Source organism: Nicotiana tomentosiformis, chromosome 5, assembly GCF_000390325.3.
Source record: "Nicotiana tomentosiformis chromosome 5, ASM39032v3, whole genome shotgun sequence".
NCBI classification, from domain to species: domain Eukaryota; kingdom Viridiplantae; phylum Streptophyta; class Magnoliopsida; order Solanales; family Solanaceae; genus Nicotiana; species Nicotiana tomentosiformis.
In genome coordinates, this window is record NC_090816.1 from 16,033,320 (window position 1) to 16,061,303 (window position 27,984).

Genomic DNA, 27,984 nt, shown 5'->3' on the forward strand with positions numbered 1-27,984 from the left:
TGCGTGGCTTTCAAGTAATGTTGCAAATCTATTAGAGTAGTATACAATTTGCATTCATCGCCTTTTTGTTTTGTTTTGTTTTGTTTTGTTGATAAGCAAGTAAAGTTTGCATTTCAATGCTTGAGATTTTAGAATTTTATGGCCCTGACAGAAGAACACAACCAGTGTATTTGTAGGGGACCAAGAACTTAAAGGTTACATACTTGGGGAAAAAGTCTCGGTGTGACCTATGTGCTGAGTTAACAATACTGAATTATGCAGTCGTAAATTTGAAAAATGACCTTCAGTTTTTTCTTACTTCTTTCTCCCAACTAATTAGAATAAAAACTCAGTGATTTTGATTTTTGATCAGTACATTTTTGGTGTATAGAACCCAAACGTACAAATATAGAATTTATGGTTGGAAAAAAAAGATTATCTAATTCAAGCTGCTGATGAGCGTAGCTCAACATGTGTAAACAAATCTAATAAATAAAGCCATGTAGTATCTGTCAAAGATAAAACAATTCAGAACGATGAATGCTCAAGAATAACTCAAAGATGTCTTCTCCTTATTGTGAGGGTTTAATGTGTCTGGAGTTGAAAATGCAAGGAAGTGTGTTTATCTTTAGAGGTTAGTTTAGTTCACAGTTAGTTATACAAAAATTATAATACAAACATTGCTTAAGCAGTAAAATATAATTTGATTGTTAGTGGGCGAATTGTGATGGTTAAAATGTTCATTTCATATTGCTCCCGTTGTTCTAACAACCGGCGGGGGTCGTGCACATGAGAGTCCTATTATGCCTGAGATCAACTTCAATTTACCAAACCAAATTTTATCTCATGTAGTCATGAGGGGTGTACAAAGGAAACAGACAAACTGTACCAAATTGATAATCCGAATCAAACCGAGAGAAAAAATTCGACTATGGTTTGGTTTGGTGTTGGGAAAAAAAAATCGACCAAAATTGGTTTGGTTTGGTTTTATCTTAAAAAAAGTCAAACCGAACCAAGCCAACCCGACATTATATGTATAGAAATTTTAAATATATTTAATACATAAAAATCTTTATTGTTGTGTAGTTTGTGAATATTTCTTAAATATTTTCATAATTTTATCTTTTAAAGTATTATTTTTTAACTTGGACTTATAATTCTTGAATGCTACAATAAGTTTTATAGTCAATATTAATGCTAATAAAAGGCATTCAATTAAATTGTACTAGGAATGACAATAGTGTTGGATATTTATTTTTTTTTATTTATAGTTTTTTCATGATTTAGATAAAATGCACAACTTATTTTTAGTGTTTAGTTAGTCATGTAAAAATAGTACTTGTTAGTCGTACTTATTTTAGCAACTTACTAATTTTAGATTATGTTTATTTTTATTATGGTATATTAATAATATTTATTTTATGCAATTTTATTATCTTTATTATTGAATATTTTAGTACAATGATATAGCTCATCTCATATTTTATGTTATTTTCTTGAAAAACATCTTATATAGTTATGTCTTACTAGGATCAAAAAAATATTTGGAGCACAAATTCTATGTTTTGTGCTATGAAAACTTTATGGAAAAAACCCTGAAAATCTGAAAATCTGAAAAATCCGAGAAAACCGAGGTTAAATCCCCCGACTTTTATTGGTATAGTTTGGTCTTTAGATTTAATAACCCGACACAACCTGTCCTATATACACCCCTAGTGGTCATTATGAACCCGTATAAAGATATAAGTAGCCACATTAGATTACACGGGAATAAATTTTTTTCTTGTACAACAAATAACATTCTGAATTACTTATACTGAATTTATGGTGAGATTAATTTTTGGGATCTTTACACAAATAATCAGGTAGATTCAATGCTTATTTTTTTAGTCGGTATATATAAATTATATACGATTATATATATACACTAATTTCTCGACACAGTGTCATGTCATATTTTTTTATAAAATAAAATTTGAGTAAATCATTATACATGGAAGAGATACAAGTTTCTATTGATGATCGATGTGGATCATCGTATGGTTACTTGTTTGTCGATATTAAGAAGATTAAATTGTCGTTTAAACGTTAAACCTACAAAAATGATCAATAGAATTTTAATTAGATACACAGGATATCATTAATAAAGGAAAGAAAAATAACTGTAGAATATAATACAAATTGAAATGGTTGTTATATGCGTAATAACACCTTTCGTGTTATGAATTTTTGTATGACTTTATTATTCACTTCACATTATGATCTCGGCTGAATCTGAGGTGGTTAGGCGCGCAAAATAATAACAATATGACAACATATATATATATGTTATGTACTATAATTGTGAACATTTGTGCTTGATAATTTTTAAAAAATTAAAACATTAAACAACTTGTGTTGGCATTAGTTATTATTGTTTTAGTTAGTATATTGAAATAATTGTAGTATTACCAATTTTATGATTGAGTAATCTGAATAACCTGTTAAAGAGTATATAAGAAATTTTACATAGGATGCAATATTTAACGACATAAAATTCATTCTAATATATTTTTGCATATTAGTGTACTATACAATTTAATAGCAAATGGTAATACTAAAGTTAGGAACATGAACGCATACACATCACATAGTATCATACCTGATGATTATATATGTGCATTAAATCATCTTAGCATTTTCCTTTCGGTTAAAATCACAGTCAATGAATGATAAATAATTACTCATTGACAGTTACATCTCATTTATTTATGCCCATAGAAATACTACCAATAAAATCTTAGTATTGAATAGAAAGAATCCATGCATGGAAATAGCAATGCTGACTCCAGGTAATACTTTTAACTTCAACACTCATAAAGAAAATAAAATGAGAAAAAATTCTCAGATATTAAAATATGAAAAGAAAAAAAAAGATAAAAAAATACTTAAGTCAAATTAATTTCACTGACTTAAACTAATTATCAAAAATTATTGGCTCGAATGTTATAGGCCATATTGGAGAAAAGAAAATAGAAGAAATGAGTTTCGATCAGTTACAATAAGAATTCCTTAAAAAATAGCTTTGCCTTTTGTAGCCTCATATCTTAAAACCATAAGGCTTCTGATACTTCTATTTTAAAGAGTCAAAAAGAAAAGTTAGTCAATAATGTGAAGGAACACAATCATTTATGAAAAGTCACTTCTTGAAAAATAAATAAATTTAAAGGATGAAAAACGTATCTAACACATTAGCATTTTAGCCCTTTTTCATGTACTTGATATGGGAAATCAGTTTCCATTAAGTGTAAATTGGCTTAAATATTCAATCATAATTGCGTACAATTGACCATAAAATTATTATTAATTGTATTAGATCCCTTTCATAAATTAAAAAGGCATAATTTTTTTAAAGAAAAGACACTAAGATATTAGTTTCGTACACATGGAATAGCATTAGCAAACTTGGTATAAAATTCAGCTGTCAAAGTGCTGCCTTTTTATTAATATGTTTTTGTTATGAAAATAATTATTGTGGATGTCCATTTATTACCTCACTATAGATAATTTTTCTGAAGAAGATTATCCATTTAGTACTCTGTTGAAATTTATTTACAAGCAGCTGATGCATGCAGGTTGCAAATAGCTCAATGAAATGATTTGCAGCAGCTTCTTATTAAACAGGCAGGTTGCAAACAGCTCATGCAGACAGCTTACAAGCAGCTAAAGAAAAGCCTTGCAGCTACTTCCTTTCTTCTATAAATAGAGAAGTTTTCAGTTCATTATGTATAACAGTTTGAATTGGAATAAAAATATCAATCTACCTCTATACTTGTCTTCGATTTTTTTACTTTACTGTCTTTATTTTATAACACGTTATGAGCACGAGACTCTACCTGTCAAACAAATATTTTGAAAATATCGGAGGTGAACCGAATAGAGAGGAGATTGAGAAAATCCCTAGCCGCCGCAGTCCATCAGCTTCCTCACTTATGATTAGCATCTTTCTTTTTTGGAGCTCTCCTTTTCCAGATCAATTCCCATAACTTCATTAAAATATTGAAAGAACCTTGAACAAGCAAAATCAAATTCACCGTCACTCGAAACACACCACCCAAGTTCTAAAACAAACCGAGCTCCGACGCTACTACCTTAAATCACGGCTTCATCCTTTTCTTTTCCTTTCACAAAACAGCAGCTTTATTTTTTCTTCATTTTATTTCTCTCGCCATTAAACAGCCATGAAACACCAAGATCTAAGGATCTTTGTTGGATACTAAGGTCGCGTTCAGATTCCAGTTCGAGTTCCCGTTGCCGTCGAGGTTTTTCGGTCTAAGACTCTAAGGCTCCTGTTTTCTACTTTGAAGCCTTCATCTCCGATATAAGGAGATGCTCTTATGTCAATGGTCAGATCTCCTTGAGGTGGAGAGCTTTTCTTCTTGGCAATAGTGACGTAGATATCACTTGCATTTGGAGTGGCCAAATTTACGTAAATTAATTTGGGCCTTTTACTTATATTTTAATATCCTTATCATCGCTTGCTTGGTTATATGTTATGTGTACAATATATATTTTAGTATTTGTCCTGATTATTTTAATAAAGAATTACAAAGTGGATAACATTGTTAGATCCATTTAAATTCCAGCAGAGTTTACGAGAAATATACAATCACCAGAAGTGATTATGTTTCGTATATATCATTGTAACTAAATTTTGTTAACCGCTAGAAGTGGTATATGCCTATGACCGCCAGAAGTGATAATTTAGGCTTTCTATGGTTACAATTAAAGATAACTAGAGAAATATTCTCTACATTACATGCACGCCTCGATTTGCTCATGAAATAGTAAATATTTTAAAAGAGGTTGAAGCATCACAATTTGATGTGATTAATGCGCGTTCAGATAATTATGTTCAATTTCTTGAAGGATGAGAATTTTTGATAAATATTAATCCATTTCCTGAATTGAACGTGATAATATTAATAAATCTTGAAATATGAACACGCTCTTGGTTGTGAAGATATCACAACTCACCTCCAGAAGAGGTAATACGATTAAGAGAACACATCCTTAATCTTTCATACTTCAAATTTGCCCCTGAAGTAGTAAATAATTAAAATTTCCTCCTGAAGTAGGAAAATATTATAAAGTGGTGTAAATACCACAACTCACCTCCTGAAGAGGCAGAATAACAGAGGATATAAATATTATTTTTGTGGCATAAAGATCATTGCCGCACGTACATGTTATACGTAAAACATCTTGGATAATTTTACTAAGTATCATTCTAAGGCAAAAGCATTCTTGTAGAATATTTTATACTACAACCACATTAATATATTATTGTTAGTTATTGAGTTCCTCGAAAGAAATAACAACTCGTGTATCTTTCCTTAAAGGATGCAATGACTATGTGGTTGCCGAATTGATACAAAATATTCAGATGTTAATGGTACTTCTCCTAGAAGGAGATATTTGTCACAAAATTAGTGGTAGAAATACTAAAATTCTTATTTTTTTCATTTATAAATTTAGAATTGTCTTTATATTGTTTATTTGATTATAATTTTCTCTCGTGATACCAGAAGTGTCTGAACGATATTTGATAGTACAAAATGTATCAAAAGCTCCTGAAGAGCCAGCCGTTTATCTAGAAGACACATGACACCGGTAGTGTCCGAATAATATTAGATTGTGGATAGTAAGTGAAGTCTCTCGAAGAGCTTATATACAAATATGTCATTCATATTATATGATTATGGTCAAAACATATGTTTTAGTAAACTTGAAGTTTACTAATACAAATGACTATCATATTGAGACTACAAATGATTGGAAGATTGAAAATCTTCATGTTTCCACAATCATAAGGGGTACATATATATGTGAGAAGCTACCCCTCGTATTCTTCAATTTGTACTATATCATGTATCACACTAAATTAGAAGTTTACTAATGCAAAAGCAGGAACAGTAAATCAGAAGTTTTACTGCGATAAAAAGTAGCTACTGTGTAAGCCAGAAATTTACTGATACAAAAGTAGCCACAGTAAATCAGAAGTTTACTGATGCAAAAGTTTATGACATAGTAAACTAGAAGTTTACTTAGAGATAGCACATGCCATGATAAACTTGAAGTTTTCATTTGCCATTTTTTAATGAGCTATTTGAGAATTCAGATAAGCATATACTGAAGAACTAGAAGATTCTTCAAAAATTCTCTTGTGTTGCTTGTTCTCATAATAAATTGATTATATCAGCTAAAGTTGGGACTAAAACCCATAAATTCTGGAATATATAAAAGGTAAATATGGTCCCATTCACCTATCATGTGAACCACTTATAAATGCATATATGAGATGGTTACATCGTCTTTATTGTCAACCTACAGTTTGGCATTTGAAATTGCCTTTCTCAAGTAAGAGCATAATTTTTAAATTATGATATCAAGATAGTTCATCTTGATGATGCTGGTTTATATCCAAACTAGTTTAGCATTGAATACCTCCTATTAAAGGCTAAACTATTGCTTATGAGAACAAAGCCTCATGTGTTGGTTTAAGATTTTCTAAATTGCATACAACATCATGTGTATGCATCAGACCAACAAAATATGATAAGTCATCCCCTCACAATTGGTTTAGGATCAGAAACCAAATATTTTTACTATCTAATAACTTTGGATGTGTGGTATATGATTAATTTCTCTACCAATGCACAAAGATAGGCTTCCCAAAGAAGATTGGAGATATGAGTTAGTTTTTCTAACATTTGGGGGATGGAATAAACAGCTGAAAAATATGCTATATGAATCGAATTATCATTAATATGATCCTCACTTAGAAGATAATTCAAGTCAAATGCGAGAAGCATTTGTTGATACAAAATTAAATATTATATTTCAGCTACAAATGCTCCTATTAAAATTAAAATCCCTGGAGGATAAAGTTTACTGCACGCATGAAGCGTAGTAAACCGATCGGTTCCAAAGGTAACAATCCTTGAAAAGAATAGGAGCAAATGATCAAAATGATCACAATGAGGAGGAAATGAGCTCTAGAAGAGCTCGCGACATAACATTTCATGAAACTCCAGAAGAAGTTCAGGTACCTGAAAATAAAGAAAGTGATGAGATCTCAACAGGTTATGTCACTTGCGAACCGATGCAAAATGATCGTCGACGATATATTTGATACAATATAGTTCACAATATTGTAAAAGATTGTGAGGATCAGACTTGTAGTCCAGACACCTAAAGATGTCATGCCATCTAAATGCAAGGCGTAACCTATATGACTCTTTTGATTAAGTCTATAAGAAGGTCCCTGAAGGATTTAAAATGCTTGAAGCATATAGTTCAAAGCATCGTGAAATACATTCAATCAGAGTACAAAAATCTTTGTACGGTTTAAATCAATCTGGGCGCATGTGATATAATTGTCTCACTGAATTGATAATGAAGGTATTTGTCCATGCATTTTTACAAAGAAAATAACATCATAGTTTGTTATACTTGTGTGTTTATGTTAATGGCATAAATATCATAGGAACTCTAGAAGAGCTCCAAAGGGAAAAACTGTCTTAGTCTGCAAATTGAATATTTAGCAGACGAGATCTTTATCCATCAATCTGTCTTTACAGAAAAGGTCATAAAACGCTTTTACATGGACAAATTGCACCCATTAAGTACACCAAATGGGTGTTCGATCACTTGAAGTGAATAAGGATTCATTCTGACCTCCAGAAGAGGATGAGGAACTCCTTGGTCCTGAAATACTCTATCTCAGTGCAATTGGTGTACTTATGTATCTTGTTAATGCTAACAAAGGTGGTGCAGATCATATTGGTTATGCAAATGCAGGTTATTTATCGGATCCACATAAAGCTCGATCTCAAACCGGATACGTGTTTACATATGGAGGTACTGTCATATCATGGCGCTCCACAAAGCAATCTACTATTGCTACTTCTTCAAATCATGCTGAGATAATAGCTAATCATGAAGCAAGTAAGGAATACGTATGGTTGAGACCAATAATTTATTTTGTTCGAGAAAAATGTGGTTTGGAATATGAGAAAAAACTCATAATTTTATACGAAGATAATGTTGCATGCATAGCTCAATTGAAGGGAGGATTTATAAAAGAAGATAGAACGAAGCACATTTTACCAAAATTATTCTACACACACGATCTTCAGAAAAATGGTGATATTGATGTGCAACAAATCCGTTCAAGTGACAATCCGGCAGATTTATTCACTAAATCTTTGCCAACTTCAACTTTTGAGAAGATGGTATACAAGATTGGAATGCGGAGACTCAAATATTTGAAACAAAATTTTTATCAGGGGGAGTAAAATACGCGATGTACTCTTTTTTACTTACTAAGGTTTTTTCCCACAGGGTTTTCCTTATAAGGTTTTTAATGAGGCAGCTAGAAATGCGTATTACTAAATATGTGTACTCTTTTTCCTTCACTAGGATTTTTTCCACTGAGTTTTTCCTAGTAAAGTTTTAACGAGGCACAATACCTTTTAATGAACATCCAAGGGGGAGTGTTATGAAAATAATTATTGTGGATGTCTATTTATTACCCCACTATAGATAATCTTCCTGAAGAAGATTATTCATTTAGTACTCTGTTGAAGTTTATCTACAAGCAGCTGATGCATGCAGGTTGCAAATAGCTCAATGAAATGATTTGCAGCAGCTTCTTATTAAACATGCAGGTTGCAAGCAGCTCATGCAGACAGCTTACAAGCAGCTAAAGAAAAGCCTTGCAGTTGCTTCCTGAAAAGCCTCGCAGCTACTTCCTTTTCTTCTATAAATAGAGAAGTTTTCAGTTCATTATGTACAACAGTTTGAAGTTGAATAAAAATATCAATCTCCCTCTATACTTGTGTTCGATTTTTTTACTTTACAATCTTTATTTTATAACAGTTTTATTATTGTTGCTCTTTGACATAAACTTCTTTTGTAATAAATTTTGACGTGAGTTCTTATTGGTGAAAAAGAAGTGGGATTGCTTGTTCCCAAGCTTGATCAAGCGCTTCTTTTCATGTCTTTACTTTTATTTGTCTTCTCTAATACTCCTATTTAGCTTTGGAATTTCTTGAGAAGTCTAGAGTTAGTTGGACCGTTAGAAGTTAGTTAGTGGGTTAGTGTATAATTGTCAACAACTATCATTTTATTGTTAAGGAGGTAGTAGTTAGTGATAGTATATATATATATATATATGTATGTATGTACAGTACATGCATGCTAAAAAATGAGATTCGATATTTCCTAAAGGCAGCTCTCTTTCTCTATTAGCTTCTTCCTCCTCTGTTCCATCTCTGCTTCTCCAATGGATGTGACTCTTTAACATGGTATCAGAGCTCGGCTCAACTCCGACAAGTTCAACAATGGTAGACGAGTGAGGAGAAAGTACAATTGAGTTGTTCGAATCCAGAACTTGCTTCAAATTACAGCTGAAGATACAACTTCTTCTTCAAGCTTAGGGTTTGCCGATAGATAGATGTAGATAATTATTATAAGTACACAAATTTAATGAAGAAAGAGCAAAAATAATTAGCATTTCCTTGTTTTTAAACATTCATGTTTCATAACTTATGGAACTTCAAATTTAAATACTTTCATAAAAACCTAGGATACTTATTCGTTATTTTTATGCGTGGAATTTATTAATTTTATGTACATGCAAATTTAATATCCCATTAGTTGAACAAGAAAAAAAGGAGAACCAATTAATAAAGAATTAGGAGAAATCCAAAATATTACATTACTTTGATGCCCCAAAGAAAAACCACAAGAACCGGCCGCTGTCTGTTTTTATTTGCGGATATTTGCTATATGGTCAATTTAGCTTTTAATCTTTCAGAAAGAAATATGTATATCAATTAAATATGGCAACAAAAGAAAAACTTCACCTAATATCTATTTTACAAAATCATATATGTTTTTCTTATTCAAATATGAATCACGTCCGACGATATTGATATTTATATAATTAATAATACAGATAATGTTAGGTTGTTTGCGTTAATATATATACTTCCAGGATGAGAAAATAATATAATACATAAATGCTAAAGATCATCTTTTTCTTGATAAGAAAAATAACGTTAATGACTCTGGCTGTCATACATCAATAATTGCAATGAGATCTTTCTTAGATTTCTTGCGACTCTTGTTAGACGTGATTTCTTTTTCGACAAAAATTCAGCTTATACTTTAAAATGTTTATACAACCTGAAAATATTCTATACTTCGTATTTATAAGAGAAGGGAATAGGAATTAAAAGTCTATGCAAAGTCATGATTATATTGCATAGTGATAAATTGTCCAAGTGAATAGTATTGTTACATAAATAGGCAGTCAGATTCAATATTTGTTTTTTCTAGCTGATATACATTAATTTTACACAATTATATATATATTACACATGAATTATATACATGGACGGATCTACATACTAAATTTGGGTGCTTCAGCATCCACTAACCTTACCACATGGCATGTATTAGCTATATAGAAAATTTGAGGCGTTTGATATATTAAACCAGGAAGCACCCAAATAACAAAAAGGCTGATGGATGCTTTGGTCAAGCAAGGATTGTGGCCGCTTTAGTAGTGTGAGGGGTTGGATTGGAAGTTCAAAACTCACTCATAGCGGGCTTAATTTTACTTTCTTCCTTTACCCCATTTAGGTCTCCTTTTTAAATTTTTCCCTGATTTATATTTTACCTTCCCTCTTTTTTTATAAAGTTTTTCCTTTTGTATTTTACCTAGTAATTCTCTATAACAAACAAAGAAAGAAACTCCAAAGTTCGACCCTTTTAAAAATAAATAGTTCCTCTAGAGTGGCAAAATTCATTAAAAAAATTCTCGCCAGTTGCATTTTTTGTTACACGCGTTTATAATATTAATACAAGTTTTTTTATTAACTTTTTTTACCGTCATGTTCAAATAGTTATGCACTTAAAAAAATTCTCGCTAGTTGCATTTTTCGTTAACTTTTTTTACCGTCATGTTCATCTAGAGTGGCAAAATCCATTAAAAAAATTCTCGCCAGCTGCATTTTTCGTTACACGCGTTTTATAATATTAATATGAGTTTTTTTATTAACTTTTTTTACCGTCATGTTCAAATAGTTATGCACTTATACTATGTGATTGGTAGTAACTGTACGTCAAGAAAAGTTAAGCACCCACGAACCCAAAATCCTGGATCCGCCACTGATCACCCGAATATCGATGTAAGCGCATACATCATACGAATGCCGATGTAAGCGCTTATATATGATACATCTGCTAGTTATTTTTAGTTTAAGAGATTAGGTGGACGGCTATTTGGGTTAATTCTTTAAAAATTTAATAGCCGACTTCAAAATTCTAAATATTAGATCAAGCCTAAATATTATAGTTTTATATCTGTTAAGGAATTATTTTTTGAAGAACTAAATAGGAGAACAAAATGTTCTTGAAATAAAAATAAGCAGATTTAATTCCGATGATTAGATATTTGTTTATGAGATAGCTTAGTAGATTTTACCCCTTAAAGGACTTTGAATTTGTGTCTATTTCTTCTGGGCAGAACGTGAATGGAATTTATGGGGAAAAAGTAGGATAGAAATTTAATTAATTGGATTTCTAATTAAGATCTAATTGTAGTTTTAGGAGTAGGTGATTTAGTTTGGTCGCAATTAACGACTTAAAATAGTTTTACAGTTTTGTACAAAAGTTAATTAATATTTTAAGGTTAATTTGGTCCATCAACATTATATATATATATATATATATATATATATATATATATATATATATATATATATATATATATATATATATATATATATATATATAATGTTATTATGTACATGCGTTGCACGTAAATATTTAGTCAGAACTTTTATGTGAAAAAACAACTAACTAAATTTAGTAACAAATTATTTACAAGATGATATGATCATTGTAAAGTAATTAACGTGATAAAATCACAACAACCATTTAAATGTTAAACATTAATGTTATTACATTAATAGAATATTTGAATTAACAATGATATCGTCTTAACCTACAAAGATGATCAATTTAATTAAGTTAAGTAATATCCTATTTATAGTGTATAAATATTCAGTGTGGTAGTATCATATCTGGGACTTCTTTATAGAGGTCGTTTTTTGGTGTCATATTTCTTCTATAACTTTGGCTTCTCCATCTCAAAAGTAAAACATATAGTTGTCCATCTTTGAATTACTCCAAAAATTATTACTTTTTCACTATTGTACTTTGACATATTTGTGAGGGTTGTCTCAATTATTTATAAAGTTATATCAAATTAAAATTATATCGGATATAACCCGAGTAAAATTACACTACTTTATCATATTCAAAGCAATAAAATATTAATTATACACGTGTTTTGATAAATCAAGTCCATGATTAATTAAGATTTTATATATATTTAACCGCTTCTAAAAATAATTGCAGATAAATATTTTTTTGTATATATGTGTATTATATATATAGTATATATTTTTTAGCTAGCTAATACCTTGAAAAGTTCAAGTTGATTTTCACATTATTTATGAACATCGTAATGTATTTTTGCTTCTATTACAGAGTCGGTCCAATCATTGTGTTCCACTTACTTAGATTGTTTGAACCAATCATAACGCATAATTCATTAATAATATTATTCTAAAGGATTTTACTTTTTATTTGAATATAAATTGATGTAAATCTTGAATTGGAGACAATTGAGCATCTAATGAAAATAAATCAATCAAAATAAATTTTTTTGTTAAACTTCGATATATACGAGACTTTGACGAACTTGTTCTAGGAAACCTAATCTAACATCAATCGATTTTCTTTGAGAAATTTGTAAAGCAATCAATTACTCATACTGAAGTAAAAACAAATAAATTAAAGAGCACAATCTCATCTTTTTTATTAGAACTATTTTATTATCATGTAAAAGAAACATATTCATATAAACTTGCCCCTATTTTTTAATCCTTTAAAATTAGATTTTATATTTTAAAAAATTACTATTTAATTGTTTTCTTATTATTTAATATTTTAAAAATTAACTCAATTTATTTGAAATGTGTAGTAACTCCTAATATTTAGGTAAAAGATACTAACTTAACTTAGTTTTAGCTTTACATGAACTAAATACAAATTAAGACTTTAAAGGATAGTAAGAATTTTCTAACTTTGTTTAAAATATTATTGATGTGTTTAGAACGTAGTACTAAATCTTCTTTAGTACATGCCTTTTTTTTCTAGTATATTCCTTGTTATAAAAGAATTGTAATTAGGAACAATAATTATTTGAAAGAAAATTATGGACGTACTTTTCTAATTCAAGTAGGATCAACATTGTAGGGTCAGACATATGTATAGTTTAAATCGAAAAAGAATTTCATCATTAGGTAATTTACCATTAGATCCTTAAATTATACAAATATTTAAGGGCATAAAAGTCGATCAATATTTTAGGGATATTTTAGTCGTTCAACATTTAGCATAAATTATTCGTGCTTTTATAATAATACAGATAAAGAGCGAGAGAGCGCGTTGGTGAGGTGCTATTCAGGTTAATTCTTCTTAATTCTGCGTTGGGATAAAACGGCCCAATGATACTCTTAATATGGTGTAATATTATCCATGTGGCCGATTACCACGAGCTGCAGTTCAATCTCCGAATTTTACTGTGTGTCACCCATATCGTCAGAGTATTTATGACAACCGACGCCCGCAACTAGCTTTTTCTTGTATGTGCGTCGCCAAGTTCGTAAGAGTAAGCAAACCGAGTCTCGCACCATCACTCAGCCATCACCATACTTATTTCGCCGAAATTGAGCTCTAACACAAGTTATTGGACTAAAACAATTCAATGATACTTTTATTATGATGTGATATTATCCGTTTTGAACTAAACACGTACTAACTTTTTCTAAAAAATCTCATTATATATAAATTACCAATCTTTTCAGTTACAACTTTATTCGTACACCTAATATTTTGTTTGTGTGAAGCCTACCAATCCGAGGTGCACTAGGAGAATTTTTTCTCGTCCCAGTCAACAATCATGGGCCAAACCTAGAGGCTAGAGTTTCCATGGCCCTGGCCCACAAATCTGAAAGCCTCAATTAGCGCGCACAAAAATCAAACTTGAAATGAGAAGAATCCCAAAACCACTCTTTCATTTCATATTCTCAGCTCTCTCTCTCTCTCCCTCTCCCTCTCCCTTCAAACATCGATGTCGTCGTCGCGCGATGAGTTCGTGTACATGGCGAAGCTTGCGGAGCAAGCCGAGCGGTACGAGGAGATGGTAGAGTTCATGGAGAAGGTCGTAACCACCGCGGACGGCGGCGAGGAACTAACCATCGAAGAACGTAACCTTCTCTCCGTAGCTTACAAAAACGTGATCGGAGCACGACGAGCCTCGTGGCGGATCATTTCCTCTATTGAGCAAAAAGAAGAGAGCCGAGGCAACGAAGATCACGTGACCTCTATTAAAACTTACAGATCTAAGATCGAGTCGGAGTTGACATCGATCTGTAACGGTATACTCAAGCTGCTCGATTCGAATCTCATCGGCGCTGCTTCTACCGGAGATTCTAAGGTGTTTTATTTGAAAATGAAAGGAGATTATCATCGGTATTTGGCCGAGTTTAAGACCGGAGCTGAGAGAAAAGAAGCTGCTGAGAATACTCTTTCGGCTTACAAGTCCGCTCAGGTTTGCTTTTGATTTTTTTAATTATCAATTGCAACAAATTCTCCTGTTTTGTTAAAAATTAATGAAAATTTATGCAAATGCTGGAAAATAATATCCGGTTTTAATTTCGTCATTAATTGCATCAAATTTTCGTCCTGACTAATTAGAAATACGGGAAAAATATGCAAATGTTTGAGAAAAATATCCGATTTTTGATTTCATTAGCAATTGGACCAGTTCTTTGTCCTGATTTATTAAATGATGGAGAATTACGCAAATGCTAAAGAAAATTTTGGTTTTACATTGTATTGAAGTATGAAATTGAAATATTCATCTTGTCCTTTTTAGGAAATTGCAAATGCGGAACTGGCACCTACACATCCCATTCGATTGGGGCTAGCTCTCAATTTCTCTGTATTTTACTATGAGATATTGAATTCTCCTGATCGTGCTTGTAATCTCGCCAAACAGGTAAGCAAAAAAGTCATGATTTGTTATTTGAATTTGAATTTTTGGTAGGAATTTAGGCATCTTACTTATGGTTGTCTTTATGTTAAAAAGGCCTTTGATGAGGCGATCGCTGAGCTTGACACGTTGGGGGAGGAGTCCTACAAGGATAGTACGTTGATAATGCAGCTTCTTCGCGATAATCTGACTTTGTGGACCTCCGACATGCAGGTAGTTCTTTCTGTTCTCTTGTTAATGAGATTGTTCCTTAATTACTCGTGTGATTATTTTGCTTAGTCATGTATGGGCTTTTTGCAGGACGAGGGAACTGAAGAGATGAAAGAAGTAGCAAAACCGGATAATGAGGAGCACTAAAAGTGGTGAAAATCTTTAATTCAGGATTTGAATGCCAGGTTAAACCTTGCTCATTGGTTTAATTAAGATCTTTGCAGTTCTAATTCCCCTATGATTTGTGAGACCTAAAAATTGTAAGCTGTCATTCTTTAAAGAAAGGTCCAGTGCTGCGCATCTCTGGCGTTTTGTTTGTATGGAGAGGAATATGGGGAAGTAGGACGCTTTCACTTGTGTTCAGTTCTGATATAGGATTTCAACTTGTTTGCTTTGGGTCATGAGTTAAAAGATCATTGTTTATCTCTGCAACTCTCCTGTATTTGGATGCTTCTTTTTCCTGATTGGAATGACCAATTGAGCATCTGTTCTCCATTTAAATTTACCAATTTCATTGTCTTGTTCACAATGTTTACATAGTGTTTTGGCTTTAGTTTGTGATGTAAGTTGGATATGGTAAAGCCCATCCCACAAACCCTTTTGCCCAGTAACTATACAGTTTTTCCTTTCCACTCTCTTCATGACTCAAGCTCATGGATATGTTCTACTCCATTCGTCCCAATTTATGTGAGATGTTTGACTGGGGACACAAAGTTTAAGAAATAAAGAATTTTTTTTTAAACTTGTGGTCTAAAACAATTCATAGAAATTTGTGTGGTTAGAAATCATCTCATTATGAGTAAAAAGGGAGATTTAAAGTTGAATTGTTACTAAATTTAGAAAGGTGTCATTTTTTTGATACCGACTAAAAATGAAAGAGTGTCACATAAAATAAAACAGATGAAGCATTAAATTACACTGGCTCCAGCGTCATGACAACAAGTCGGCCACTAACCTTATTCATCCTATATCTATCTCTATAGTTCTTATGGTATCCAGGCTAAGGTCCTTGTTTGTTTGTTGAGTAAAAACAGACAACATTCGGGTGCAAGCTGTTAATGCATCTAATTCTTGGTAAAGAAATATTTGAGCTAATCAAAAGCCAACCATGATTGAAGGCCACTTTCAATATAGGTCAAACGAGGTAATAAATCACTACAAACAATGCACTAGGAGTGTGAGCCTGGAATGTCTATGTCACAAATCTTATTCTTCTTCACCTTATTTCCAACTCCATTTCAATATCTCAGAATGCATTGAATGACTACAATGTCTTTGACACAAATATTTTAATGTCCTAAGTCATACAATATTGTATAGCGGAGCACCCTAATCTTGGAAGCAACAAAGATGCATGCGCCGCCATGATTTATTTCTTTCAGCAAACAGAATACTCAAAAGGATTTGAAATAACTATTTAAGTGAAATTATTTTCATTCACTTGAATGGACATTCATGCTTAGATCTAATGAAGCTAATATTGAATAATAAAATAACAACTGAATAAATAAAACACTTGTCAGGGTGCAATTTCTTGTCATGTAATAAAAGAAGCATTTTGTGCATAGTATTAAAACTTCAAAACTGAAATTAACTATACCATTCCAAGTTGTATCTGAAAAAGAAAGGCCTAATTTTGAGGTCATCAACTCTTCGAAATAATACTTTTCTCTTCCTACTAGGACTTCAATCAGTATCTGAATGATCGGAGAATTCTGCTCTAGGTGTTCCAAAATCGTCTGAGAAGGTAGATGAGGATGCTCTCCGATGATGAGATACCTGTTTTGGTGTATGGGGCTCTGATTTTGGCGCCTCAGCCTTTTCAGGATCATCATCTTGAATTTTTGCTTCTAAATCTTCCTGTTCTTGTTGAAGCAACTCAATAGGTTTGACGCTGAAAATTTCCTTGTCTACTTGTCCAATCTCTCGAGCAAGAAAACGAAGTTTTTCCTCCTTTTCAGCTAGGGAATCTTTGAGTTGAGAATTTTCATCTCTAGCTAGATCAGCAGCAGCTTTTGCAACGTTCGCTTCATTTACAACCTGCTTCAATATGTCCCTCAATTTGTAAATTTCTTCCCTTGCTGCTCTAGTCATATGCTCAGCATCTTTAAGAGACTCGGCGAATCTTGCAGTCTCCTGCTGAGCAAGAGTTTCCTGTTTTGCCTCATCCAAAAGCTTTTGGTACCTAGCTTCAGTGTTTCTGACCATCTGTTTCAATCGTCTTGCCTCATCTTTTACTTGTTCTAGTTCTAATTGAGAAGCACTAAGTTTCTCCTTGGCCACAGTAGCTTCGGTTTGGCTCTTTTCTTCTGCATCAGTTGCCAATTTAAGTTCTTTTCTAAGCAAGAGCATCTCATCACTCAAAGCCAAATTTGCCTTGGTTGATCCAAGTTCAGACCTAAGGCGTTCCAGTTCCTTCTCCCAAGAAATCTTCCTATGGCAAGAACCATCACAATGTCCGCTAATTTGCTCGAACTCCTTTGTCTTCAATGCCAATGAATCTACTATTTTAGACTCGGATAATCTTCTATTCTCTACTTCAACTTGTAGTTCATGAACCCTTTTCTTGAAATTGGATAATAAATCCATCACCTGAGCCTCATTCCCTTTTGCATTATTCAATTCATCTTTCAATTTTCCTAAACTAGCTTCTTTTTCTGCTAACCAAAGCTGAAACTCTTTTGCTCTCTCAATCTCCAACCTCAGAGACAAAATATTCTTATATTTAATCTTCAATTCTTCTTGAGTATTAGATTGCAATTCCCTCGAAGTTCTTAGCTCTTTTAATAGCTCCCCAGTTGCCTTCACACTGGCCTCATTAGCTACCTCTTTCATCTGCCAAAGCTCCTCCTCAAGTTTTCCCATTTGTTCTTGCATGATTAAAAGTCTATTAATAGGATAGTCTGCAAGCGAAAACAATATACCAATTAGTCGGGATTAAGTTTTTTGCAAGGAGTGATACCAACTCATAATTAAATTGTAGAAAAATGTCATGAATGTGTTGGGCTAAATGGTCTAAAGATACTTTGAACATGGTATGATATTGTCCGTTTTTGGGCCAAGTTTACACATCAATAATCTCCCCCTCAAACTAAGTTTCACATAATTTGGAGATTAACTGTGTGTCACCCACATGATCCCGAGTATTTATGGTCACCGAAGCTCAGAGGAGAGGATGCGTCTTTAAAGTTATGCGTAATGATAGAAAACTGGCCCATAGACCAGCAAAGGCACTAAGCCGGACCCTACGCCATCACTCCACCATCTTCATACTCGCCTCGCCAAACCATTAGGTCTGATACCAGTTGTGGGCTAAAACGACACAAAGATACTCTTAACATGATTTGATATTGTTCGATTTGGACTAAACTCACACGATTTTCCCAAAAGACCTCACAGCATTAAAAGTATCCAACTCTTTATAAGTAGTTATTTTGTATAATTACTTATGATTATGCCCACCCAACATAATGATTATGCAATTTGTAAATAAATGCTGAATTTTGAACAAGAGATTTATGTGCCAATAGAAAATCTAAAAAACTTCTACTGCTAAAAAAATTAGTATTTTTATAATGTTTGAGTGAGATGCGCTTAAATAGAGTCACATGGATATGATTCATAATGTGTGAGGCGTATCTGATTTTTTTTTGGTCTAAAATCAATCACGAATGATGAAAAGATACAAAAAGTTTTGAACGAAAACCATTATGCATATTACACCCCCATATGCATATTACACCCCCAAAAAAAAAATACTCCCCCAAAAATTAGTATTTTTATAATGTTTGAGTGAGATGCGCTTAAATAGAGTCACATGGACATGATTCATAATGTGTGAGGCGTATCTGATTTTTTTTTTTTTTGTCTAAAATCAATCACGAATGATGAAAAGATACAAAAAGTTTTGAACGAAAACCATTATGCATATTACACCCCCAAAAAAAAAAAAATACTCCCCCAAAAATTAGTATTTTTATAATGTTTGAGTGAGATGCGCTTAAATAGAGTCACATGAACATGATTCATAATGTGTGAGGCGTATCTGATTTTTTTTGTTGTCTAAAATCAATCACGAATGATGAAAAGATACAAAAAGTTTTGAACGAATTCCATTATGCATATTACACCCAAAAAAAAAAATACTCCCCCAAAAATTAGTATTTTTATAATGTTTGAGTGAGATGCGCTTAAATAGAGTCACATGGACATGATTCATAATGTGTGAGGCGTATCTGATTTTTTTTGGGTCTAAAATCAATCACGAATGATGAAAAGATACAAAAAGTTTTGAACGAAAACCATTATGCATATTACACCCCCAAAAAAAAAATACTCCCCCAAAAATTAGTATTTTTATAATGTTTGAGTGAGATGCGCTTAAATAGAGTCACATGGACATGATTCATAATGTGTGAGGCGTATCTGATTTTTTTTTTTTGTCTAAAATCAATCACGAATGATGAAAAGATACAAAAAGTTTTGAACGAAAACCATTATGCATATTACACCCCCAAAAAAAAAAAAATACTCCCCCAAAGACAAATCAAGAATCAAATTGTATAATTTCCCTGAAAAAAATTGAATAAAAAATATGAAGGATGAAAGAAAAGAAGTAATACCTTGGATAAATGGTCAACCTTGGATGGATTTCTTTCAAGAAAAAGAAGGGCGTCTTATTCTCATACAAACTCAATACTCGAGACAAGAGTACAAGACAGGGACTAGCACTCTTATTTATAATAGTGTAAAACCTACTTTTACTAAAACTAGAAAATTTATCCCAATATTATTTTGACTACAAATTCTATTTATATATAAATAAAAGAAACTAACAAATACTAAATCATAAACAATTTAGGTTTAATTTTAAATTACAGATGTCAGAAAAAGTTAGCTGCTCCCAAAAGGTGTAGGTGTCTTTTGATTTTGAACGAAATCAAACGTTAATTCCGGTTTTGATTTTGTTATTATGTCTTTACTTTGACTTCGATTTTTGAATATTAAATGGTGTATTAACTAAGGCGTACAAAGTACATGAGTCAAAAATCTCTCCTCACCTATTAACGTGTTAGCTCTACGAGACTTTTATTAAACTCCTATTGTTGCCTCTAACTCTGAGCAAGTTCGGAGGTGAGCAAACTTTGCCAACTCAGCACTAAAATCTGAATTATTAAGGATTGAGTGATCAAAAGCCAAAATTTAAGCATTGGGGATTAATTATTGAATTGTTGGATCTTGATTGATTTTATATGTTAGTTTGATGCTTTAAGAATTCCTGAACTGAGGGTCTATCGGAAACAGTCTCTCTGTCCCATCGAGGTACGGGTAAGGTGTGCGTACACACTACCCTCCTTATATCCCACTTTGTAGGATTTTACAGGGTCGTCGTTGTTGTTGTTGTTTGATGCTTTAAGAGGACATAGAATGACTGTCATTACATGACTCGACTATAAGTACGTATCCGATACAAGTGTATTAATCAGTAAAAACTTACTTGCACTAGGTATTTACATCAATCTAATAAATATATAGCAGATGTCTTCTTAAGCATGTGCAATTTTTCTCGTAAACTTTTAGCGTATTTAGAAGGCTGAGTATATCGACGGCCCCTCAAACTTGTCAAAATTTTCATTTAGACCTGAACTAAAGCTACGACCTATTGGCTATTGAAAACCTCAACCCAAGCAAAATTGTGCCTATTAAACACGTCTCCCACAGCCTTTGGAATAACTTAAGTGTGTGTTGTCAAACGCCTCTGATATGGCTGAACATGTGTAATGGAAAAAAGCAAGGATTTCATGTTCCTTTGGAAGTGCTAAATAGTGGTAGGTGCAACTTTGTAACTAAATATTTGAGTTAATCAAATGCCTACCATGATTAAAGACCACTTCTTCAACCTTAAGGTACTAGATGGCATAGCCTGGCAGTTAATAAAGTGGGAATGACGGGGAAGATCATAGTTCAAATTTCGTTAGAGGTGAGAAAATCCGCTAGCTGATTTCTTCCTATCAGTTTAAGCCTTGGTATACCTATGGATTAGTTGAAGTGCGCGTAAGTTGGTCCGAACACCACCATATAAAAAGAAAAAAAACCATTTCAGCTTTATGATATATTGGTCAAACCGGGTAATAACCCCATTTCAGCTTTATGCCTGAGTCTGCAATTTCTATGGCACAAATCTTATTATTCTTCACCTTATTACAAACTCCAATTCAACATCTCAAGAGTACATTGGACGACTATGGTTCCTTGCTAGATATTAAGTTATTTCTTTAATGTCCTAAGTCATCACAGTATTGGGAGGAATCAAGATACAGACACCATGAGTTATTTCTTTCAGTGACCAGAATATACAGAAGTGTTTATAAATTACTATCTAAAAATGAGATTATAATCATGTATGTACATGGTGTTATAACATCGAACGACATTCATACTTCGATCTAATGAAGCTAATATTGAAGATTAAAATAACAACTTGATGATATAAAAAATTACTTTGCTTCTGATAAATGGAGCATTTTGAAGGGAAGCCTTCGCGTAACTGGTAAAGTTGCTTCCATGTGATCAGGAGGTCATGGATTCGAGCCGTGGAAACGGTCTCTTGCAAAAATGCAGGGTAAGGCTGCTTACAATAGACCCTTGTGGTTTTACCCTTCCCCGGACCCCGCACATAGCGGGAATTTACTGCACTGTGCTGCCTTCCTGATAAATGGAGCATTTTGTATGCAACATGAAAACTTCAAACACTTAAAATAACTGTACAATTTCAGGTTGTATATACAGAACAAGGGCCTACTAACTGGATGGTTCCCTCTTATGGAAACTCTTCCTCCTTATGAGGTCACCAACTCTTCGAAACAACGCTTTTTTCCTCCGACTATTGCCGGGACTTCTACCACTATCCGAATTATCGAGATGATTATAATCTGGATGATCAAAATCTTCTGTTCTTGGTGTTCCAAAATCATCTGAAGAGGCAGATGAAGACGCTCTCCGATGATGAGATTCCTGTTTTGTTGTATCAAATATTGAGCCCTTAAGTGCCTCAGCCTTTTCAGGATCCTCATCTTGAATTTTTGCTTCTAAATTTTCCTGTTCTTGTTGAAGCTTCACCTCACTAAGTTTGAGATCATAATGTTTCTCCTCTTCTTGATCCTTGTCTTCAATTTTCAGTGATGACGAAGAAAGCAGCCGTTTTAACTCCTTGACATTTTCATGAGCTGCAACTTCATTAATCCTAAGGCGTTCATTCTCTCGCGTAAGAAAACAAAGTGATTCCTCCTTTTCAGCTAGGAAATCTTTGAGTTGAGAATTTTCATCTCTAGCTAGATCAGAAGCAGCTTTTGCAGCGTTCGCTTCATTTATAACCTGCTTCAATATGTCCCTCAATTTGTAAATTTCTTTCTTTGCTCCTCTAGTCATATGCTCAGCGAGTCTAGCAGTCTCCTGCTGAGCAACAGCTTTTTCTTGTTCAATATTTCTGACCATCTGTTTCAATTGTAATGCCTCTTCTTTTACTTGTTCTAATTCTAATTGAGAAGCACTAAGTTTCTCCTTGGCCACAGTAGCTTCGCTTGCTACTTCCTTCAACGCTAACGCTAAATCATCCAACGCCTTTTGGCTCTTTTCTTCTGCATCAGTTGCCAATTTAAGTTCTTTTCTAACCAAGATCATCTCATCACTCAAAGCATTGGCTTTTAAAGAAGCGAACTTCTCTCTTTCTTGAATCTTATCCAAATTCGCCTTCGCCAATCCAAGTTCAAACCTTAGGCATCCCACTTCCTTCGCCAACGAATTAGCAATCTTCCCATCGCAAGAACAATTCACGTGCCTGATATTTTGCTCGGACGAAGCCTCTAGTGATTCAATCTTCTCATGAAGGGAAGATATCTCAACCTTAGATTTTTCAAGATCAATCGTAGTTTGCTCAAACTCTCTTGTCTGTGATGCCAATGAATCGAATACTTTAGACTCTGATAATCTTCTATTTGCTACTTCAGCTTCTAGTTCATAAACCCTTTTCTTAAAATGGGATAATACATCCATTGCCTGAGCCTTATTCTCTTTTGCATTACTCAATTCCTCTTTCAATTTCCTTAAGCTATCATCTTTCTCTGCTAACTTAAGATGAGACTGTTCTGCTCTCTCTAGCTCCAACTCCAAAGACTTGATATTGTTTTGTCTAACCTTCAATGCTTCTTGAGCAGTATCAATATACAATTTCTTCAATGTCTTTAGCTCCTCCTGATGTTTTCTCATTTGCTCTTGCATGATTAAAAGTATATTAATTCAATATTCTACAAGCAAAAACAACATATTAAATTAGTTGGGATTAAACTTTATTCGTGTTAGTACGTTTACTTAAGGACTAATTATTTAGAGTCCTTTTTAGTCTTGTCAGTTTTCTATGCGAGTAAAAAAATGTAAACAACTCCTAATGCTAGACAAATCAATTTTTTTAAATAATAGGAGTTTCAGATTGAGACGGACGGACATAAATGGAGTGATATGGACAAAAAGGATTCATATAGCTGACACTAGCGTGTTTAGGATTGAGGCTTAGTTATTTTAATATTTTAAAACAATCACAAATGATAAAAAGTTACGACTACGACCATAATCCAAATTACACCAAAAAATCACTATCCTGAAGAGAAGAATTAAGAATCAAATTGTATAATTCCCTAGATAAAAATTGAATATAAAGAATATGAAGGATGAGAGAAAAATTTATACCTTGGATAAACGGTCAACCTTGGAAGGATTTATTTCAAGACAAGAAAAAAAAAAGGTGCTTGAATCAATTTTTGACCCAAAGGGTCCCCTCTGCAAAGCTTGGAAGCAGAAATGATTCTAGAAATTTGATTGTTTTCCAAATCATTGTAACCATATCTACAAATCCTTCAAAGCTGCTAAAGAATCAATCTTTATTCTCATGCAAACTGAATACTCAAGAAACAAGAGACCAGACAAATCCATGTAACTTTTAAGGATAAAACGTGAAAGGAAACAAATATATCCGAGAAAACCTCTGTACTTCAAAGATAAGCGATAGTACGCACACAACACTTGGGAAAATATCGACAGCCACTAAAAATGAGTCAGAGAAAAAGCAGTTGCACGCCCAAAATGTGTGTTGGTCTAGAAGGATTCTTTCTTTTGCACACTAACAGAATTTTACTGTTGTGTGTGAGAGAAACAGGATGTGGTTTGTGGGTGCGGGGTTGAAACATTCCAAATAGACAAGGGAGGAGACATAAGATGAGCAATATGTCCCTTTTCTATGAATCATCCTTGTTTCTAAATGCTAAAACATGGAGTATAAAAAGTAAAAAAGAGAGCCCAATGCTTCATAGCATTGTGCATAGCTGTAATTCTATGCCTCCTGTTAATTTATGATGGTGAATTAATGTGATGTAATTGCCCCATGGAAACAGTCCGGGGAATGCTAAGAATTTGAAAGAGTTACGCTATCCAAGAGCCGGCAGACATTCTTTCATTTAATAAATTCTTCACTGCTTGGACTAATATCAACACTAAGATTAAACAACTTCTACTATAATCCCCAATAACTATTGATTAACATAAAGCCTTTAGCTTTGAAGAAACAAATGTTGCACGCTCTTTTTCTGAAACACGGCAGGTTTTAATACTGACAATAGTAATATATTAAAATTATACTCACTCCGTTTCAATTTACGTGAATTCATTTCTTTTTTAATTCGTACCAAAAAAAATAACATTTACTTATTTAAAAATAATTTAACTTTATACAATAATTTATAATCATACAAAATATATATGCTCATTTTACATCACAAGTATAAAAGTATTTTCTCAAATGAATTCAGGATATGCTACGGTCAAAAGCTATATCTATATGTAATAGAGGTAGCGAGAGAAGTAGAAATTCTGTGCGTTAACCAGATCCTAAACGAAGGATACATATACATTTTTTGTAATCTGACCCTTTCTAACCAGAGTACAAATTCAATTCACTTACATGTAGAATCAGATGCAAATATCTCAAAAATAGTGAGCGAGTGACTAGTACAACAGATGCATCAAAAAAACTAGCCCCCACACTTCCACAATACCCAAATCCAAGCCATCCCATTTAACTGGGACAAATGCATCCTAAGTTTACTAAGATATACTATCCACAGTAACGTGAACTAACCATTAGATGAAAACACTGAACATTGTTCGACACCAGCGGTGTGACAACAAAACATTAGAGATCCAAACAAAATACCATCATGTTTTCCCCTTTTCCAACAAAAATACCAACAAATTACAGCACACCACCAGCCACCAACAAATTCAAAGCAACAAGCCCTACTACTAGATTTAGTTACTGCCTTTAAGTCTAACAAAGAAAAGCCAGACAAGGACCAACAAAGCTACTAGCTAGAGTTGATCAAATTAAGCACGCTCGCCCCTGATTCGCCTGGCAAGCTGAATGTCCTTAGGCATAATTGTCACACGCTTGGCGTGAATGGCACAAAGGTTAGTGTCCTCAAAGAGACCCACCAAGTAGGCCTCAGCAGCCTCCTGCAGAGCCAGCACCGCATGACTCTGGAAACGCAGATCAGTCTGAAAAGTAAAGAACACAAAGAACGATCAGAAAACAACATAGGCTACATCCTCCTTACCATAACAGTATCAAATTCAGAACCAATAAACCATACAATTAATCCACAAATCTACCTTAAAGTCCTGGGCAATTTCACGAACAAGCCTCTGGAATGGAAGCTTCCTGATCAAGAGCTCAGTACTCTTCTGGTACTTACGGATTTCACTGCATACATATAATGCTAATTAAGCATGCAATTTACATTGATAAATACTATAGACAACTAGAAGTAATTTTTAAAAAATGTACTTACCGAAGAGCAACAGTACCAGGTCGGTATCTATGTGGCTTCTTCACACCACCAGTGGTAGGAGCAGACTTACGAGCAGCCTAATACACATACGATACAAAATTAAAAACTAATACATACCGAAAAAACATTTTAGTGAAGACCAAGAATAAACTAGAAGGAAATAGACCTTGGTAGCAAGTTGCTTCCTTGGAGCCTTTCCTCCTGTAGACTTACGAGCAGTTTGCTTGGTACGAGCCATCTGAAAACAACAGTCAACAATTTTAACAATTGTTTTTTTTAAACCAAGAGACTAACTTAATTTTGCAATTATAGAAGAAACACACCGAGAATTCACAAGATTAAGAAGAAAGACAAATGAAAAATTTCAACTTTGCACTAAATACAAGGTGGTGGAAACCAGATAAAAAATTTCAACTTTCAACTTGCACAATTGGAAGTTGATGATTAAAACAGTCTCACCCCTAAGACTGTGCAAATTTGAAGAACATAAGATTGCTCCGTGCAATATTAATATACTCACCATGCCCAAAAAGAATGGCATTGCATTAGCTATTTGGAGGGAGATACATTATTTTTTTACTTCGAAAATGATTTTTTCCAAATACGGTCAGACAACAGAAATCCATGTTGAAATTAGCACCAAAACTATGTGTTGTCTCAAACTAGCATTCTCTTATTGACACAAACTCGAGTAATACTTAAATTTTCACACATACATGAAAAACATACCATGAATCCCACAAAATAAAGATGAAGCATTTCAACTTTGCACTAAACAAGGGAACAAAATCCATAGCAATTGAGTTTGATGATTAACCACTGACGCCCAAATTGTACAAATCCAAAGCACATAAGATTGCTTCTTACAGTATACTCCCTATATACCCAAAAGGTTGTATCATAATAGCTACTTGGAGAGAAACATCTTTTTCTTCTATTATTTTTTCCAGATATGTAGCATGAGCATCAAAAACAGCTGACTAGTCCTAATATTTAGCAAATTCAACTAAAACAGAGAAAAACATATTCAAAGTTTGCAACAAAATATGAAGTATTTACTCCGAGCCAAGCATTCTCTTTCTGACACAAAGGGAGCAAACTCCGAAAACTATTGCAGGGACCAAAGTAGAAGGTTAGTTAAATCCCTAAAATATTATAGAAATCAAACATCCCGTAAAAACCCCAACTTTATGCAGCTACACCTACAATTCTAACTTAAGAGATAATCAGAAACCCTAACCCTAAAATTTCAAAAAAAAAAAAAAAACGAAGATATAACCGATCAATTTCTTCATTTATCATATACACAAGAGAAATTCAAATATATATACGGGAATATTTTGACTAACCTCTTATGATATCTCTGTTTTTCCTTCTTTTCTTCTTCTTCTTCTCTCTTTTTGTGTTGTAAATGAAATAGTTTACAAGGAAAGGGTTAAGGATTATATTTATATATATAACGTGTTGTAGGGTGTTCGTATTACCAAAATTGTGTATCTGACGGTTCAGAATGATTATCCCTGTGCTTTTCTAATCCACTATCTACGGTTATTAAATGTGTTAGTTGTGTTTTCTAAAAATGATTGGACGGTTAAGATTTGAGTTTGAAGTTCGTGCCGGATTCAGAGGCCTCTATACTTGATTTTCATTGGCTGATTAATATGTCTGCGTTGGCGGATTAATAGGAACTTTGAATAAGTTTAGGCAGAGCTTTGAATTGAC

At 33.1% G+C, this 27,984-nt stretch overlaps 4 protein-coding genes across 5 annotated transcripts; 1 reads left to right on the forward strand and 3 right to left on the reverse strand.

Moving 5' to 3' along the window:
• The first annotated feature begins 14,111 nt into the window (after positions 1 to 14,111).
• On the forward strand, positions 14,112 to 15,896 carry LOC104086755 (14-3-3-like protein F). Its single transcript, XM_009591088.4, has 4 exons — positions 14,112 to 14,713; positions 15,041 to 15,163; positions 15,254 to 15,370; positions 15,458 to 15,896. The coding sequence occupies exons 1-4, from the start codon at positions 14,234 to 14,236 to the stop codon at positions 15,512 to 15,514; spliced, it is 777 nt and encodes a 258-aa protein (XP_009589383.1). The 5' UTR covers positions 14,112 to 14,233; the 3' UTR covers positions 15,515 to 15,896.
• Positions 15,897 to 16,630: 734 nt separating this feature from the next.
• On the reverse strand, positions 16,631 to 20,123 carry LOC138891758 (WEB family protein At5g16730, chloroplastic-like). Its single transcript, XM_070175506.1, has 2 exons — positions 19,990 to 20,123; positions 16,631 to 18,270 (listed from the first exon to the last, which is right to left on the reverse strand). The coding sequence occupies exon 2, from the start codon at positions 18,242 to 18,244 to the stop codon at positions 17,054 to 17,056; it is 1,191 nt and encodes a 396-aa protein (XP_070031607.1). The 5' UTR covers positions 18,245 to 18,270; positions 19,990 to 20,123; the 3' UTR covers positions 16,631 to 17,053.
• A 1,909-nt stretch (positions 20,124 to 22,032) lies between these two features.
• On the reverse strand, positions 22,033 to 24,249 carry LOC104086754 (WEB family protein At3g02930, chloroplastic-like). Of its 2 annotated transcripts, none has more exons than XM_009591086.4 (2): positions 24,110 to 24,249; positions 22,033 to 23,637 (listed from the first exon to the last, which is right to left on the reverse strand). In XM_009591086.4, exon 2 carries the CDS (start codon positions 23,630 to 23,632, stop codon positions 22,169 to 22,171), a length of 1,464 nt encoding a protein of 487 aa, XP_009589381.1. In that variant the 5' UTR covers positions 23,633 to 23,637; positions 24,110 to 24,249; the 3' UTR covers positions 22,033 to 22,168. The 2 variants fall into 2 exon arrangements, with proteins under 2 accessions (XP_009589381.1, XP_009589380.1); XM_009591085.4 differs by having other exon boundaries at positions 22,033 to 23,670; positions 24,110 to 24,248.
• A 1,281-nt stretch (positions 24,250 to 25,530) lies between these two features.
• LOC104086753 (histone H3.3) lies at positions 25,531 to 27,761 on the reverse strand. The gene is made up of 5 exons (XM_009591084.4): positions 27,612 to 27,761; positions 26,429 to 26,500; positions 26,263 to 26,339; positions 26,084 to 26,174; positions 25,531 to 25,969 (listed from the first exon to the last, which is right to left on the reverse strand). The coding sequence occupies exons 2-5, from the start codon at positions 26,498 to 26,500 to the stop codon at positions 25,799 to 25,801; spliced, it is 411 nt and encodes a 136-aa protein (XP_009589379.1). The 5' UTR covers positions 27,612 to 27,761; the 3' UTR covers positions 25,531 to 25,798.
• Between the last annotated feature and the right edge of the window lie 223 nt (positions 27,762 to 27,984).

What these genes read in the sequence shown, in the direction of transcription:
- LOC104086753 (XM_009591084.4), bottom strand. Translation starts at nt 26,500, where the DNA reads ATGGCTCGTACCAAGCAAACTGCTCGTAAGTCTACAGGAGGAAAGGCT. An exon ending in GGAAGCAACTTGCTACCAAG is followed by an intron (nt 26,340 to 26,428) that starts GTCTATTTCCTT and finishes TATGTGTATTAG; the next exon opens with GCTGCTCGTAAGTCTGCTCC. An exon ending in CCTGGTACTGTTGCTCTTCG is followed by an intron (nt 26,175 to 26,262) that starts GTAAGTACATTT and finishes ATATGTATGCAG; the next exon opens with TGAAATCCGTAAGTACCAGA.
- LOC104086755 (XM_009591088.4), top strand. Translation starts at nt 14,234, where the DNA reads ATGTCGTCGTCGCGCGATGAGTTCGTGTACATGGCGAAGCTTGCGGAG. An exon ending in CTTGTAATCTCGCCAAACAG is followed by an intron (nt 15,164 to 15,253) that starts GTAAGCAAAAAA and finishes TATGTTAAAAAG; the next exon opens with GCCTTTGATGAGGCGATCGC. An exon ending in TGTGGACCTCCGACATGCAG is followed by an intron (nt 15,371 to 15,457) that starts GTAGTTCTTTCT and finishes GGCTTTTTGCAG; the next exon opens with GACGAGGGAACTGAAGAGAT.
- LOC104086754 (XM_009591085.4), bottom strand. Translation starts at nt 23,644, where the DNA reads ATGCAAGAGCAAATGAGAAAACATCAGGAGGAGCTAAAGACATTGAAG.
- LOC138891758 (XM_070175506.1), bottom strand. Translation starts at nt 18,244, where the DNA reads ATGCAAGAACAAATGGGAAAACTTGAGGAGGAGCTTTGGCAGATGAAA.